The 17,833-nt window shown below is 44.8% G+C and overlaps 1 protein-coding gene across 3 annotated transcripts in view; it reads right to left on the reverse strand.

Annotated features, from left to right (window-relative positions):
* Positions 1–250: 250 nt before the first annotated feature.
* KIF25 (kinesin family member 25) overlaps positions 251–17,833 on the reverse strand; it is a 78,022-nt gene continuing 60,439 nt past the window's right edge. For all 3 annotated transcript variants that reach the window (XM_054021357.1, XM_054021355.1, XM_054021356.1), the window contains 5 exons: positions 17,641–17,817; positions 12,982–13,136; positions 10,290–10,487; positions 7,246–7,401; positions 251–542 (listed from right to left, as the gene is read on the reverse strand). In XM_054021357.1, coding sequence (XP_053877332.1) covers positions 385–542; positions 7,246–7,401; positions 10,290–10,487; positions 12,982–13,136; positions 17,641–17,817 — 844 coding nt within the window. In that variant the 3' untranslated portion in view covers positions 251–384. The remainder of the gene's footprint in view (positions 543–7,245; positions 7,402–10,289; positions 10,488–12,981; positions 13,137–17,640; positions 17,818–17,833) is intronic.

Here is a 17,833-nt window from a genome sequence, read left to right on the forward strand (position 1 = left end):
ACTTGTGTTTTTTACTGAACGAATAGGACAGAGATTCAGCCCTTCCAGTGTGAATTGTCCAGGATCAGTGCACTGCTAATTTAATTTACTTATTTCCCAATGCTAAACATTTGCTCTAAAACTCTGTCTTGATGTTGCTCCCCTAAAAGGCATAATATATTTCTATGCCATGCCATCCATCATGCTTGGTAGCCGTTTTCAATACCTGTTGTTATCTTTGAAACAAGAATATTATCAGCAAGTTTATGGCTTTGCTAATGCCATACTGAGGAGTGTTTATTTTAACTGGCAGTTTACATCTTAAAGCATGGCTTTATGACAACAAGATACATTTCAGTCTGAGGAACTCATTAATAATACTTTAATCCACGGGAGCCTTAGCTTTTATTTTGATTTGCTAGACACTGGCAGATTTCTTTTCTTGACTTGTCCTCTCTGAACTTGCCGAGCACGAGTTCCGAATCCCAAGGATTGCAGCGATTCCGCTAAGTACTTCTGGCAGGGGGAGACGCACAGCATCACCAGCAATTTAGCGTTGCCCCCTAAAAACAGTAAAAAAAACCACACACACAAACACACTTATTTTCAATAAGTTTTTAAATACTGACCTGCTGAACTTCACAGAAGCCAGAGTAGGCTGTTATCAATTCTATGAATCAGAGTGCTATACAAACAGCTCTCGAAAGCACTAAGGTCAAGCCATAGGGGATTGTCTCATTTAGCTAGCTGATCATTTGCTGTTATTTTTCACCATTTGTAATATAGAACTTTCTGCCCCTTTCACTAACAAGTCTACGTATACGTTTTGGGTATCAATGCTTTGTTGTATTTGTAAAATCAGCACATTTAAAAGCTGAAGAGATCACTTGTATCTAAGTATTGCAAAAAAGGAAGCTTTAACTGTCAAGAGCTCATGGTGGTAGTTTAAGGACATTCCCAAAATCATGCATGGGTATAATTGACCTGACTGGTTGTGTCATAGGATGGAAACTGTAGCTCAGAGTTTAGGTAACATGTCCAAAGTCCTACAACATGTCAGTACTACAACTTGCATTAAAACCCAGATCTCCTGACTCACCGGCTCATGCAAATCCCTTCTCCAATCACTGTCTCACTTTCCAGAATTTGAAAATAGGCAAATTTTATCCATCAAAAAAAAAGTTACTGCAGGTATTTTGCTAAGCTTCAATATTTGGCCTTTCACAGGGTGTACTGATTTCCCAAGGCTGTGGTGCAGGAAGAGGTGAATTTAGAATTCTGTGGCAAAAAACCCTCTTGGAAAATCTGTGCTCATGTTATAGTCCCCACACCTGAGATTGAACTGGGCAGCTCAAGAGCTAAAAGCTGGTACAGCTTGAGCTGAATCTCACTATCTAGGGGCTGTAAGAGAATCATATACTCCATGGATAGGACATAGAACGGGACCTGCAACACACACTCACCAGTGGGTTACACTGATTTTTCCTATCACTACCATACACATGGATGAAATGTTAGAGTAGAGCAGCCCATCCGAATACCAAAAGAAAAGACAGTTACCTTTTCCGTAACTGGTGTTCTCCGAGATGTGTTGCTCATGTCTATTCCACAATAGGTGTGCGTGCTCGCCACATGCACCGGTGCCAGAAGTTTTTCCCTTAGCAGTACCCGCAGGGGAGCGCCCCTAACGAACTCTGGAGTGGCGCCTCCATAGTGCAGTATAAGAGCTGCGCGCTCCCCCCACCCTCAGTTCCTTCTTGCCAGACAACTCCAACAGAGGGGAAGGAGGGCAGGATGTGGAATGGACACGAGCAACCATCTCGAAGAACACCAGTTATGGAAAAGGTAACTGTCTTTTCTTCTTTGAGTGATTGCTCATGTGCATTCCACAATAGGAGATTCCAAGTTATATCTGTTGGAGGTGGGTAGGAGTTCACAGACACTCGGGATGGAGCACAGCCCTGCCGAACCCAGCGTCCTCCCTGGTCTAGGAGACTATCACATAATGCGAGGTGAACATGTGAACCGATGACCATGTGGCAGCCCTACAGATGTCCTGAATAGGGACATGGGCCAGAAAAGCAGCCGATGAGGCTTGTGCCCTGGTCGAGCGTGCCCTCACAATCAGCGGCGAAGGGACTCCTGCCAGGTCATAACAAGTCAGATACATGAAGTGATCCAGTTGGAGAGCCACTGAGTGGAGATTGGCTGACCTCTCATGCGCTCGGCCAAGGCAATGAACAGTTGTGAAGACTTCCTGAACAGCTTTGTATGTTCTAGGTAAAAAGCCAGAGCCCATCTCACATCTAGCATGTGAAGGCGGCGCTCCTCACTGGACACGTGGGGTTTGGGACAGAGCACCGGTGAGACGATGTCCTGGCCCATATGGTAGGTGGAGACCACCTTAGGAAGGAACGAAGGATGCAGTCGGAGCTGGACCATATCCTTATGGAACCCCATGTACGGGGGTTCAGAGGTCAGGGCCAGGAGCTCCGAGACCCGTCTAGTGGACGTGATCTCCACCAAGAAGGCTACCTTCCACGAGAGGTGCAACCAGGAGCATGTGGCTAATGGTTCAAATGGAAGTCCAGTTAATCTGGCCAGCACCAAGTTCAGGTCCCACTGTGGGACTGGGGGCCTAACATACGGGAAGAGGCGATCCAAACCCTTAAGGAATTGGCCAATCCTGGCATGAGAGAATATCGTGTGGCCCTGCACAGGCGGGTGGAAGGCCAATATGGCCACCAGGTGCACCTTGATGGACGAGGGTGCTAGGCCCTGGGGTCTAAGATGAAGGAGGTAGTCTAATATAAGCTGGATCAGAGCAGCCTCAGGCAAGATGTCCCGCTCAGTGGCCCACCGGAAAAAACAATACCATTTCACCAGGTAGGCTTGATGCGTAGAGGGATGCCTGCTCTCCAGGAGGATGCGCTGAACCCCTTGCCAGCAAGTCCTGTCCTCCCGGCCTAACCATGGAACTGTCACGCCGTGAGGTGGAGTGCCGGTAGGTTGAGGTGGAGGAGGTGACTTTGGTCCTGGGAGAGCAGGTCTGGGCGGGTTGGCAACAGCCACAGCGGGGCGACCACCAGGCTCATGAGAATCCCGAACCAATGTTACCTGGGCCAAGCCAGGGTGATCAGGAGGACCCGCGCCCTGTCTGTTTTTATCTTTTCCAAGACCATGCCGATCAACAGAATCGGGGGAAAGGCATAGAAAAGTTGGCCCGACCCGGACAAAAGGAAGGCATCGGAGATCACACCAACACCCAACTCCCCCGCCCTTCCTCCCCCTCCCCCTGGAGCAGAAGCAGGGACACTGGCAGTTCTGTTGTGTCGTGAACAGATCCACTTGGGGAGTGCCCCACGTTTGGAAAATCCTGTGCACCACCTCTGGGTGCAGAGTCCACTTGTGCTGAGAGGAGAAGTCCTGGCTCAGCCTATCTGCCCGAGACTTCCAGACGCTCAGTAAGTGATGGGCTTCCAGGCAAATATCATAGTCTGAGGGCTTCATGGCAGAGGTCTGAGGAACAGGCCCCACCTTGCCTGTTGATGTAGAACATCAAGGCCGTGTTGTCTGTGAGAACTCTGACCACTCTGCCCGCCAGGTGCAAGTGGAAGGCTGCGCATGCCAGACAGACCGCCCTGAGCTCCTTGACATTTATGTGCAGGGCAAGGTCCTGTGTGGACTACAGACCTTGGGTCTGGAGGTTTTCCACATGGGATCCCAACTCCAGCTCCGACGCGTCGAACACCAATTCCACAGACGGGTCGGCCCCTGAACAGGACCCCTTGGAGCATGTTCCCCAGGGAGGACCACCAGTGCAGGGAGGCTATCACCGGTTCAGGCACAGTAAGGACCTTGTCCATTCTGTCTCTAGAACTGGGAGAATACCGAGGCCAACCAGAGCTGAAGGGGCCTCATCCTGAGTCTGGCATGGCGAACCACGTATGTGCACGCCGACATATGACCCAGGAGTTGGAGGCACGCTCTGGCTGTGGTCACGGGGAACCTTGTGACTGTGCTTATGAGCTCCCTTAGGGTTTCAAATCTGTCCGGTGGGAGGGAGGCTTTGGCCGATGTCGTGTCTAGAATTGCCCCAATGAACTCTATGTGCTGCACCAGAACTAATGTGGACTTGGTGTCATTCACCAACAGGCCCAGTGTGGTGCATGTGGACAGGAGGAGGGAGATGTGAGCCTGTACCTGAGACCTGGAGCTGCCCTTGACCAGCCAGTCGTCGAGGTAGGGAAAGATCTGGACCCCCCCCGACGTCTGATGTAGGCCGCTACCACAGACATACACTTTGTGAATACCCTGGGAGCCGTGGACAGGCCAAACGGGAGGAGAGTAAACTGGTAGTGCTCCTGCTCTACCGTGAAATGGAGAAAATGCCTGTGCCCCTCGAATATATGAATGTGGAAGTACTCGTCCTGCAGATCGAGGGCGGCGTACCAGTCCCCGGGATCCAGGGAGGGGATGATGGAGGCCAGGGAGACCATGTGAAACTTGAGCTTTACCATGTACTGGTTCAGGCCTTGCAGGTCCAGGATGGGCCCAAGTCCCCCTTTGGCCTTCAGGATCAGGAAACCTTTGCATCTGAACTCCGCTGGCACCATCTCCACCGCTCCTAAGCCAAGGAGCTGCCTCACCTCCTGCTCGAGTAGGCTCTTGTGAGAGGAGTCCCTGAAGAGGGATGGGGATGGAGGGTGGGTGGGTGGGGTAGAATTAACCTGGAGGGTGTAGCCCCGGGAGATGGTGTTGATGACCCATCGGTCTGAGGTCAGCCGCAACCACTCCAGGAGAAAAGCACACAACTGGTTGCAGAAGGGAAGCTTTATTGTGGGTGGATCTCTGGTATAAACTGGTAAGTTGCCCCCGGACATCCATCAAAACTGGCGATTTCCTGCCTGTTTACCCTTAAAGGGCCCAGGCCAGGATTGCCTTTGCAGGCACTTTTTATAATCCCTTGACTTTTTATAAGGGGGCTCATATCTGCGGGACAGAAGGAGCCGTGATCGCCTCATCGGGGAGGATGAGGATGGGGGTGCGGTACTCTGCGTCCCCACCGGTGCCGCAGGTCCCACCACTTGGTCCCCTTCTGAGTGCAGGACCAGGGATGAACGCACCACCAACTCCTTTCTGGGAGGCTGTGAAGGGGAGGCCAACGACCTTCCGAAGCTCCGGCCACTGAGCGAGCCACCACCGGGGGCCCATTGGTACCATGGCACTGGCCAAGGAGCCTGGTGCCACTGCACCTGCTATGGCACGGCAGAGCGGGCTGTCCAGCCTGAGCAGCCTGGCCCATCGGCTAATGACTTCGAAGGGAGGCCGGGCTGGCATACAATTGACCTCTATCACGGGACTGGGATGAGTGGCAACATCGGGAGCAGTGCTGACCGCGAGATTGTGATCCCGGCGTGGAGAAGCGGCTCCGACGGGTGGATCCACGACGGTGGGGTGCCTGTGATAGACGCCTGGGGCAGCGGGAGCGGTGCGAGGCGGGAGCCTCAAGCGAGACAAAGAACAGGAACGGCGTCAACGCCCATACCACGAGGGGCTACGGAAGCTTCTCAGAGACAATGACCTCCGGTGCTGTCTGTCCTGGTCTCAACGGGGCAGACTCTCCTCACAAGGTCTATGTTTCCTGGAGGCGGAGCAGTGCTTGGAACCCCTGCCAGTTGGTACCCAGCCAGACAACCTGGTGGGTGTCGACAGGGACCGGCGTGGACTGTGCCCGGGACGGTCACTGAGTGGGGAACAGCGTCGGGAACCTTCCCTTGACCATGAGTGGTACCGTCCAGGCGACGACTGCGGCAGTCCAAGTGGTGGCTTGCCTCTGGACTGGGGAGCCGATGATGGCGGTGCTACCAGTACTGGCAGAGACATAACGTCTCAAGACACTTGCAGGGCCTCTGGTGTGGAGGGCACCTAAATGTGGCCACTGGTGTCTGGAGAGGCCGGCTCTGAGTGGGCCGGGCTACTCTGCTCAACTTGAGTCGGAGACCGCGAGGCCGACGGGGACCGAGAGCTGCCCAACGTGAGTCTAGTCTCTCCCCCAGTCTTGCTCCGGTGTCTTGGCAAAGACCTCTTCTTCACCTTTTTGGAGTGTCCTGTGGACGGGGAGTGGTGCCAACTGGTGAAGGGCACCGTTGGGTCACTGTGCACCGATGTCGCAGTGCTCGGTGCCGACTCGGAGCAGCGCAGCGGTGTCGGGATCAGGACCGACTATCAAAATGGCTTGTAGCCAAATGTCCCGCTCCTTCTTTGTCTGAGGTTTGAAGGATCTGCAAATCTTGCAGCGATCACTGAGATGGGTTTCCCCCACACAGCGTAAACAGTCCACGTGTGGATCACTCACAGGCATAGGCCGTTTGCAAGTGTTGCACGACTTAAAACCTGGGGCATGGGGCATGTCCTGACCTGGGCACACTTAACTAATTCTAACTAAAACTACTTTCTTTTAAACTACAAGCACTACTAACTATGAACTAACAGAGTCCAAGAGGGAAAGCTACAGCCGAGCTGGAGCAGAGCAGTTCCGAAGCACCTTTACTGGCAGCAAGAAGGAACTGAGGGTTGGGGGAGTGCGCAGTGCCCCTTATACCGTGCCATGGCGGTGCCACTCGGGACGCTCCCCTATGGATACTGCTAAGGGAAAAACTTCTAGCACCGGTGCACGTAGCAAGCATGCACACCTATTGTGGAATGCACATAAGCAATCACTCAAAGAAGTTGTTGCAACACTTAAATGGATGCTGAAGTGTCTCCATTTACTGTTTTGGTATTGTGCATTCTGGGCAGCAAGAACAGCCATGAAATCTGCAAATTTCTTACACACATTGTATTAACAAAACCCTGGAAGAGTTAAGCTTAACTTTTACACTCACTTGATATTAAACCTTAAATTAATGAATTAAGCTTCACAATATCTTATGGAGGTAGGTCACTGTTATCAATTACCAATTTACCAACGAGAAAAGCAAGACTCAAGAAAGTTAAATGACTTAAGCAAATCAGTGAGAAGAGACTCCAGAACAGAACCCCAGAGTTCTGACTCCACATGCCCTGCTATAGCCTCCCACACAACATTGCTCCACACCATACCCTTACAACCTTTGTTCTACCATGCTACACAACATCAATGGGAAAAGATCAACACACAAAAAACAACAACAATTGATTATTTTCCTAACAAAATGTGAAAAAAAGTTTGGAAGAAGAAATGTAACTCAATGTTGTTACATAGAAGGCAAAAGAAATAATCACCTATGGAGTCCTGGAGTAGGTGGGTAAGTTTGCTGTTTCTATATGGAATGTGAGAGCGCTGCTCTGCTATTGCTCCAAGTACGTCTGATAGAGCTGATAAGCTACGGTTAATGAACGAGGTCTCTCGCAGGGCTACTCCTGTCACTCCAGACATACCTAATGCAATATAAGGAAACAACAGTCAGAATAATCAAAGCTTCTTTGTCATCTTCAGGCATCTGCTAAGCTCAATGTACATAAGCTCTATGCGTGGTATATCACTTGGACCTGAAGTGTAACTTTTTTGTTTTAATAACACATTTAAAGACAAGTGATAAACATGATTTACTATCTCTCTTGGGTACTTATATGGCTCCCATTACTGTCGTATCTGAGCACCTCATAATCTTTGATGTATTTAACTAAACTGTCTTTTGCAAAAAATATCCAATATCCATGTTCACATATATACATATTAAAAAGTCAGAATACGTTATACTGCATATTTTTTCCTGACTTCACTCCCTCACATAAAATGTGAAAATACAAGTGAAAGCCACTTGTCCTGTTCTGAATACCAAATATCCCAAATACAGGAAGAAAAAGTACTGCTAATACTATTGACAGAATTATTTTTAAGTCAATATAAATCAGACAAGTACATTAATATATGAAGAAGTTACAAAGTTTTAGCCATACAGGATTTGTTGCGGAGAATATTGTCTTAAAAAGCACCTTTTGCCTTGAAAAATTCAAAAATATTTTATTAATTTAAACAGATAAACAAACCACACACAAGAATCACATCCCCCTCCACTGAAAGGCAGCCACCTCTGAGGTGAAATCCAGCAGCTGTTTAATAATGCACAGTAGCACTGCATTGTTCAATAACACATAGCAATACTCCTATTCTTATGAAAAGTGCTACAGAATCTTGAATGATCACAGGTGGTCTGGGACCTTGCTTTTATTTCTCATCTATACTTCTCCAGTTGTACAATATATCTTCTGTGTCCACCCTTGTCAGTACTAGGGCACTGAATCAAGTGCTAATTCAGAGAGAAGACTGGAAGACAATTCAGTAGGACAGTATCCCTTAAGTCATTGGGTATTGGTTCACAATGACTGAGAAGGAAAAGTGCCATCTCTTACCATTTCCTGCAGTAGGTCCAATGAACGTTTCTCGTGGGAGAACTGAACTGGCATTAAACTGATAGGATCACAGCTCAAGATGGTATAGCAACAAACAAAAAGACTGCAATACTGGATATGAAGGTAGCTATTAATGTATTTCTACAAGTATTTACCGTATGATCTTAGGTAGTAGTTTTGCATAAGGGGCTAGGGTGTCCTTTTATCTCTAGCCCAGTGTAAGAGTTGGCGCATAGTTGCACTGCCCCAGTAGTAACCCAGGAAAGGTTGCCTCTAAAGCCTGGTCTACACACAAAGTTGCACCAGTTTAACTAAATCAATGTAACATCACAGTTTAGTTAAACCTGTTAAAGTTGTTTGTAGACAAGTCCTAGGAGGGAGAATTCCTTCCCTACTCTTGCCATGCTCCCCGTGGGTAATAATCTGCTACCAGCACTTACCAATAGCAGATTAGTACTCTCTCCCACCTTTTCCATGACTGCAGCTGAGATACGGGGAAGTCATGTAGTAACATTGGGAATGGGGGAGAAGAGGATCTTATTCCCCTTATGCCTTTGTGCATAGGCCAAGCCCATGATCTGACTCAAAACGTTTACCTAAGTTTTTATAGCAAAGGCCACTCCAGACAGATTTATAAGGAAATTTGACAAGAGTTTGCTAAGAACTAACAATCTGGCTCATAGACAACGATGTGAAAACAAACTACAATTACTCTGGATGTCCCTCAAGAGACCTATCAAGCTAAGGGGAAAAAGTACATGTCTGCATCAGACTCATGTACAATAAACACTTTAAAAATTGTTTCTCACTTAAACTTGTCCTAAATCTCAGCTTTCAAAAGATAATGTGCTAAAATCTGCTCTAAATTATACCTATGTAAATCCAGAGTAATTTTGCTGTCTTCGGATTTTCACCAGCATAGTTAAGAATAGAGTCTAGCCCACTGCATATGTTGGGCCAGATCCCCAGCTGGTGCAAATCACCATTGCTCTATTAACTTCAATGCTAAAGTACATCATTTTACACCTGTTGAGGATCTGGCGTGTTGAGTACACAGAGCATGAAATGCTTGCCCTTGTCAAACTGAGGGAACAGACACATACAGTATTGTCAATGACATGTTCACCAAAAGGTTTCTAACACCCCCAGCAAATTTATATATATATTTATATATATATATATATTCCGTTATGTTTTTTATAGAACAAAAGTTAACAGTCACCAGCAGAAAGAACTCTTGGCAGTAACCTAAAGAGTTCTTTCATAACACAGATTCAGTTTTCAAAACATTATTTCTGGACTGGTACATTTAGCGGTGTGGCTTTTCTTGGTAAGAAAGCTTGTCCTTTAGGAAATAATCAAGGTTTTGAAATTATTGTGTGCATGGAGGAGGAAGAAAATGCTTTGAAGGAACAATGAAAACAATATTATCTTTTCAATACACCAACTTCCTTCCAGAGTTTTTCCAAAAGCAAGCAGAAAAACCCACACACAGCGGTATGCTCATGACAAATATTTAGTATATTTAAATAATGTATGCACTTTGATCATTTCTATACAAAAATAAGAACATGCTCATTTTTATACATATTTTTGCACTGTAAAAAATACAGCTTTTAAAAACAATCTGAACAAATGGAGCATGTACACCCTGCATGTCACCATTGGCCTGACTGGCCACTGAGTTGCTTTGGTTTTATGCCACCTGATCTTAATGAAGCCCCAGTGACATTAACACAGTGGTGAATCAGGCCCAATAACTTCATTTAAATTTGGATGCACGTGTCTAAATCACCTCTTATGAAGAAACACAAATACTCAGTTAATAAGCTAAATGCAATTACTATCTCCATGAGATGGAAGGCTCTATGCTCTCAATTCAAAATAGCCTGGTCATAAAAAGGTCTGCGTACCAACACATTCACTGCCCGCCAAATCCACCAGCTGTAGTTTAGTTTTGATGTGCTTCAGTTTCTCAGTAGATTCAAACTGTGCTGGAGAAGAGGCTCTGGAAGGAAAGAGGAGTTTATCGTCTTTCACTTGTTGAGGAAAGGTGCAGAAAAGCTCTTTACTTAGCCTTGGACTAGACTCTTCATCTGTCCATAGAGGAGCTGGATGATGGAAACAAATGAATGAGGAAAGTTTATTTTTAACATCACAAAATGGGAAGCAAAAAAAATGCAACAGTGATGGGTTAACCCAGTATCTTCTGTTTCAGATCGTTTTGTGGGCTGTAATTAATGACCTAGGCAGGTTGGATTACTCAGATGCACAAGTATGAAATCTTGGTCTATCTTATTTCACTGGCAATCAGGAAGGTGATACCAATTAGGTAGTAAGACTTATTTTTTTGTTTTGTTTTATTTAATATCGCCAACAGCTCCATCACTACATTCAACTCCACATTTGTACAGCAGGTAGGATACTCCTGAGAATGTGCAGAAAAAGTCATGTTTGCAATTGACGGTTGCTTGGCAGTCCCTTGATTCCTAGGATGGAGTGGGACTCTGTATCTTTAAAAGCCTTGAGCTCTGCAGTCCATTTCTAATGCTGCTGGTCCTTCAGCTACTGCTGCTCTGGCCAGAATTGTTTCTCTTGTTTCTGTTGTCCCACCCTTTGCTGCAATTCCCTCTGGAATCTTTGGAACTCCTCTTTTCTCCATCTCTGCCTAATGAGCCACAAGCAACTTTAACAGTACCCCTACTTGTTCAGGTAGGTCACCTATTAATTATTATTATTTATGTGGATTATCATAGTGCCTAGCAGCCCTAGTCAAGGGTCCTATTGTGTCAGATGCTGTATAAACACAGAACAAAAGATAGTCCCTGGCCCAAAGAGGTTAGTAGTCCTGGCCTTGGTTCTGCAGCCACAGTTGATTCTTTGCTACTGGTCCTTCAGTGCTAGCTTCACTTCTGACATTTTGGCTAAGTGAGCATCTCTCCTGCAGGCAGTAAGAATCTGTGCAAAAGTCTTTTCACTGGGCAGTTTAGCTTTGACTTTCTTCTCCAGTGTCTTGCTTTATTCTTTCCTCTCCTTCTAGTCTGGAGTGGAGTAGCAACCTACCCATGACAGCATATGTCAGAGACAGAGCAGCTGTGTTGGCTTACATAAAAAAGAATGCTTCAGATGAGAAAGCATGAAAGTAAAATTTCTTTTTCCTCCTTACTATAGGGCAAGGAACCAAAACAACCCTCTCCCCACATACACAACAAAAGTTATTGACACTAAATCCTAAAGCTCTGGCTTTAAGTCCCATTTCCAAAGCCTAACTACCACTTCTTAGCTTTCTGATTTTATCTACTATTTATTTCTTCAGTGCCTACCATTTGGCAATTTGCTGCACCTAGGCCTTAAGCAAGGCGTGTCTCTTATTACAGAGGCAGACCACACTGTCACAATTCCACTTTGAGGTCACATTTTGTAGTGCTTCTTTACCTACTGTAATGCTCACTCAGCTATCATAACTCTGATTCTGTGATCCTGAAACTTGAGAGTCCTCCATCCATCAACATATGGCAGAAATTCCTATTTGGCCTTGCTGTGAGGCTTAAAGAAGGGTAGTGCAGTAATTGGCATAGCGTATCAGCTAATGAATGACTGAAGGAAGCCTGGACTAAACAAGATGGCTGGCGAGTTAAAATGGCTGCATTTTGTAATGTCTGCCTGATTTGACAAAGATCTGGAGCTGGATAGATCTAACATCTGGACTGGTAGAGCTGCAGCATCCGAAGTAGCTGTGTCTTTTGGCAGGGGCTGCAGGTAAACGAGGGCACCATTTGTTCTGTTTTGCTAATATCCTCTGTTTAATTTCCGATAGAGATCTGGAGAAAAAAGTTTTAAATATTTTCCACTTCCTAAAACCATATTGTTGTTGCAAGGTATGAAGGAGACAGACCACAGTGCTACAAATGGAGAGTCTAATTACAACATAAGCAAAAGGAAGAAAAGGAAACAAAGTTAACCCCACAAGAGCCAGAACTGCTCCTAATGCAACAGACTGCCAAACCTATATGTGACACTGAAAAGCAAGAAGGGACACAACTATAATATAAAAATACAGGTTTTTCCATACTTGATAAGATCATTGGTTTGTCTACTCTGGCAGGGACCAACTGAAAACCTCCTTAACACACCTAGCTAGTTGTGTAATGTAGTATGTAAAGAGAAAATCCCTTCTGCCCCAGTAGTGATCATATGCCCTGAAGCTTAAACTTTGTTCTAGCCCTGATCTTAGCATGTATAACTAAATAATTCCTTGTAAAATTATCCAGCTACACTATTTGATTCTATGCCTGTTAGCCAGTAAGAGAAAACTACTACTAATACAACATAGACTGCTTCACACTGCATGCCCATAAGTACAACAGCAGTGTGTAAAAATCATCACACGATGTTAGAAGTGTTAAGAAAACATCTCAAACACAGCAACATCAAGAGGTGTTCACAAAAGCAGCCAAAAGGTTAAATAGAAAAGAACAGGGGGGTTAAAGAGTGTAGCAAGAGACAGTCAGAAGAGAGAAAAGAGCAATAAGAAAATCCCTCAACCCAGACACTGCATTTCTGACACAAATGGCTCTAGATAGATTTTAGCACTATCCTACTTACCAAAGCTATCTGCAGAGACAGCCTTCATGGTTATGGTCAATGTCACTACCAGATGAGAGCGAGAAGAATGAGCATGCACCAGGGTTGGATGTTTGACCCTTAGCTGCAGACCTTTATCAACTAGCTGTAAGAATTCTACAGCATTTTCAACAGTCCTGGTAAAACAAAATAGTGTTAGTTGACAGTAACGGTGACATTAAAAATGTGGCAACTTGAACATGAATTGATAATTTCCTCTTATGCCCCTCCCAGTTCCAATCCTGTCTCCAAAATGCTCCCCTTGTCTCCTTTGCTAACTCTTAACTTCATATGTTGCTGCCCTGCAGAATCTTTCAACTAGGTCATGTTCCATTTCAGCCCAAGATGAAGCTGTGCCTCATACTGAATATGCTGGCACAATGCACGGTTAACCCATGGAACCCATTGCTAGGGTTTGTTGTGAAGGCCAAAACTATAAAACTGGGTTCAAAAAAAGAATTAGGTAAGTTCATGGAGGACAGGTCCGTCAATGGCTATTAGTCAAGATGGTCAGGGATATAACCCCACGCACTATGTGTCCCTAAGCCTCTGACTGCCAGGAGTTGGGCCTGGACGACACGGGATGGATCACTCAAAAACTGCCCTGTTCTGTTCATTCCTTCTGTAGCATCTGGCACCAGCCAGGGTCGGAAGGCAGGACAGGGGGCTAGATGGACCATTGATCTGACCCAGTATAGCCATTCTTATGCTGTTAAGTAGCCTGGACACCTTGTATCTAAAGTATACAGCCCCCATCAACATAACACCGGAACACCTCAGAATATTTAATGCATGTGTCCTCACAACACCCCTGAGAGGTAGGGAAATATTATCATCCTCATTTTACAGATTGGGAACTGAGATACAGAGAGGCTAAGTGACTTGCCCAGTCACACAGGAAGTCTGGGTCAGAGCAGGGAATTGCACCTAATTCTTGGAAAAAGTTCACTACTGTTGTCCACTGAACATGGCTCCTAGCTCAGGTATCCTCTTAACTGAAGTAAAAAGTCTAGGGATCACTAAGATTGACATGAAGAATGGAGACATGGATTTGAGAAACTCAGGAGGAGGATTCACCAGAGTGGGGGACACAAATGTGGGGCATTTTTTAACTGGTGGTAGGTTAGCCAACTTGATTGACATGTGGCACCTGAAAAGAAGGAGTAGAAAAAGATTTTCCCTAAGAGGAGTCTAACTAAATGAACTGTATCATATTGTAAATATTACACTTGCACATGGACAGGTTTTCAGGGACCAGCTGCCATTTAATCTATTTAATGTATGGAAAAGCCAATGAGACTCAGTGGGCCAGTACATTTTAGATGAAATATTATCACAAATGAGGATGTGTTTTTATTCAAAATGCCATGTGTTTGCTTAGACTCCAGACAGCAGGGGTGGCCTTTCTCAACGGTTTTCTTGAGTTGTTTGGGTTTGTTTTTCATTGTTAACCTTTTTCGCATAAAGAACAGGAGTACTGGTGGCACCTTAGAGACTAACTATTAATATAGTCTGTTTATGGATTTGACTTTTTTGCTGCTTTTATTGTAATCAAGATATAAATACTGAATACTTATTGGTTGATTTAGATAAACATTTTCCAAAAGTGCTTATCCAAACCTCTAAACACCTTTGCCATGTATTGAAAATTAAATAAATAAATAAATATAGGAGTCACCCCAAGAACAAAGGAAGAACAAAGGAAACCCATTCCAGCCACAGTTTCCAACCCCCATGGCACAAATCCCAGCCTGCAGTGCACCTTCCCCTCCCCAAAAGCCAGGGAAAAGAGATGGGTTAACAACTAGCCAGGCAGAACTCCCTTGATCAAGTAGGCATAATGGCTATTTTTCAAGCATAAATTAAAGCCAGATTTGAGTAATTGGGATTCCACAGTCAGAAGGTGCCTGGACGGTGCAGTGAATTTGAGTCAGAGAGATGGGCAATGGCAGAGGGCGCAACTGATAGCCCGATGTGCTGGGATGAGCTGTGTGGGCTGCCTCACTTGGGAGGAGGAAGTCCAAGAACTCAGAAGTGAGGAAGAAAGAGCTGGACTGGGAGCAAGAGTGTTTCCAGAGTGCTCCTAAAAGCATAGCCTTAATCCACTCCCTGCTTCTCTTTTCAGAAGAATAGAGTACAGATGAGGGTGCATTAATATGCCTGGAAATCAAATTTAACCCAAAGACTTTTGTATTCAGTGATCTGAAATTTAATTTTACTAGGAAGAACCCTAAAAGTTTTGTGTTTAGCTGTAAATAAGTAAGAAAAATAATCATTCCTAGATTAACTACAGTGACTAATTCCACAGAGAGGAAAATTACAAATCCTAGATTCTGGAAAAAGCAATTTTACAGTTTCTATGTGGGTTCCAATTTTGTATGAACAGTTCAATGGACAGAAAACATGTCAGTAAATACAAATAACCGCAGAGAAAGAATTATGTCCTTTCAACCCTCCAGAATATTGGCTGTATTATATCAAGGTTTTCTGGCAATAATATAAAACCACATAAACAAATCTCAAGTTGTTGCTTATGTTACTAAAACCCACAAGATAAAAATACTACTGTCAATTATTTCCATTGAGAGTGCAGTTTGTTTTAATCCATGGAGGAAAAAGCTACTTCTTGCTCTGACTTCCAATTCCCACTGAAGTAGCATAGAACAGCCTTTGACAGGCATTATGATTAGAGATGTGTGAAAAAAAAAATCATGTTTCCACCAGCAACAGAACATTTTATGGTTTTGTGCTGAATTGTTCAGTGTGATGGACAGTTTTCAGAGAAGAAAATTAGTGTTTGCTCTCACAAACCTCTTCTTGTTCTTGTCCTCAAAAAGACACGTACAGAATGATTTGCCCAAAGAACTTTTTCCTCAGTGTGTCACACTAGGCCCTTTGGGAATCCTCTAACACAGTGGTTCTCAAACTGTGGGTTGTGCCCCCATTTTAATGGTGTTTAATGCCAGGGCTGGCATTAGACTTGCTAGGGCCCAGGGCTGAAGCCAAAACCCGAGGGCTTCAGCCCGGGGTGACGGGGCTCAGGTTACAGGCCTCTTGCCTGGGGCTGAAGCCCTTTGGTTTTGGCTCCCCACGCCTGGGGTGGCAGAACTTGGGCAGGCTCAGGCCCCCCCATCCTGAGGTCACGTAGTACTTTTTGTTGTCAGAAGGGGATCATGGTGCAATTAAATTTGAGAACCCCTGCTTCTAACATTTCATTGGGGTAGGAATGAAATGGCCAACACCTTCCTTCTACCTGCTAATGTCATCTTGCAAGTGCCACGACTGCTGCCTGTCACCTCTAACTCTCCCCCATTTTTAATTGTGCTGTTCCAGCAGTCTGTGCAATAAGTTTGTTTAAGACAGGATAGTGGTCTTCCCTTGTTAGGACATGATTTTTATCATCTACATTGTGTAGACAGCAACAGAGAGTCCTGTGGCACCTTTAAGACTAACAGATGTATTGGAGCATAAGCTTTCGTGGGTGAATGCCCACTTCGTCGGATTGTGTAGATAGGAGCCTTATGGGGAAAAAAAAAGGAAATATTTTACATAGGCTGTGTGCACAGGACATGTATCTATAGTGGGCCTGATTCTCATTTACACCACTCTGGCAGTGTAGCTGCAGATTATGCCCACTTTAAGGCCCTGCTGCACAGTCAGAACTGCTGTAAAGGAGAATCAAACCCATTATACATATGTGCTGTAGAAAAAGGTTTATCTAAAAATATAAAGAACAGAAACTGGAAAGGATGGCTTAGCAATCTACACCTTTGGTTTGAACAACCTAGCCTCTCTGGGACCACAGATTTAAATTCCAGCAGCGTCAACACCGCCTTAATCTTTCTAAACGAGATAAGCAGAGTGCTAAAATATGTACGATGGGTAAGTATTCTGGATGACCACTTATAAAATGAAATCCTCTCTCTTCTGTGTGTATATTCAGGACTTACGACATTTTTCTTAAGAGTAGGGTTTGCTCTGGTGTGTTTGAACGTAATTCCCTTCCTTGCCCTTATGGAAAAGTCTCACAGACTTTAACAGGAATTAAACCAACAGGGTTCTATAGAAGTTACTCCAAAATCCCACAAAATTTAATACAGAGTACTATTCTTTCTTTAAGTATTTTCAATGATCCTATTTCATAAAATTCTACACAATGGTCTAAAAAAATCTACAAAAAGGTTATCATTTTCTATAAAGTTCTACTGGACTTTTTCACAGTGTTCCCATTTTTCGCAATGTGCTAAGAACTGCTTTGCCACTGCCATCCCTGCCATACAGCTGACTGCATTTCAAAGCTGCTGAACGTAGGGTACATACAATTGTTATAACACATCGTGGGAGGGAAGGTGGTGTATAAATATAAAAGAATATTAATTGTATTATTATTATTACTGCAGAATATTCAAATTGAGACTAGAAGCCAAGTGTGACCTAATTAGTTGAATTCTTAGTGAAATATTAACAGTAAATGGAATCATCCAGGGCTTTTCTATGTACTGGGGAAGGAATGTATGCTTAGAAATACTAATCAGTGCCAACAATTATGTCTCCATGCCTTGTAGCTGACACATACTGTAACAACTTTTTTCTGTATCATGATCTTGCAATAATGGTTTACTTATTGTTCTGTGTACTCACTCATAGGTAAGCAACGGCACATCGCTCTTGCCTTCCTTGGTTGTGACAACGTCACGTTTAACGCCGAATACTCTTCCACAGCTGTCTTTGGCCAGAAGATCAAAAATTTCATTATTATACACTTCTACAACAGAAACCTCAACCCAATGACTTCCTGGTGGCTTTTCTGAAATAAGCCTGAAAAGAATTACAG

Source organism: Malaclemys terrapin, chromosome 3 (genome assembly GCF_027887155.1).
Source record: "Malaclemys terrapin pileata isolate rMalTer1 chromosome 3, rMalTer1.hap1, whole genome shotgun sequence".
Classification (NCBI taxonomy): domain Eukaryota; kingdom Metazoa; phylum Chordata; order Testudines; family Emydidae; genus Malaclemys; species Malaclemys terrapin.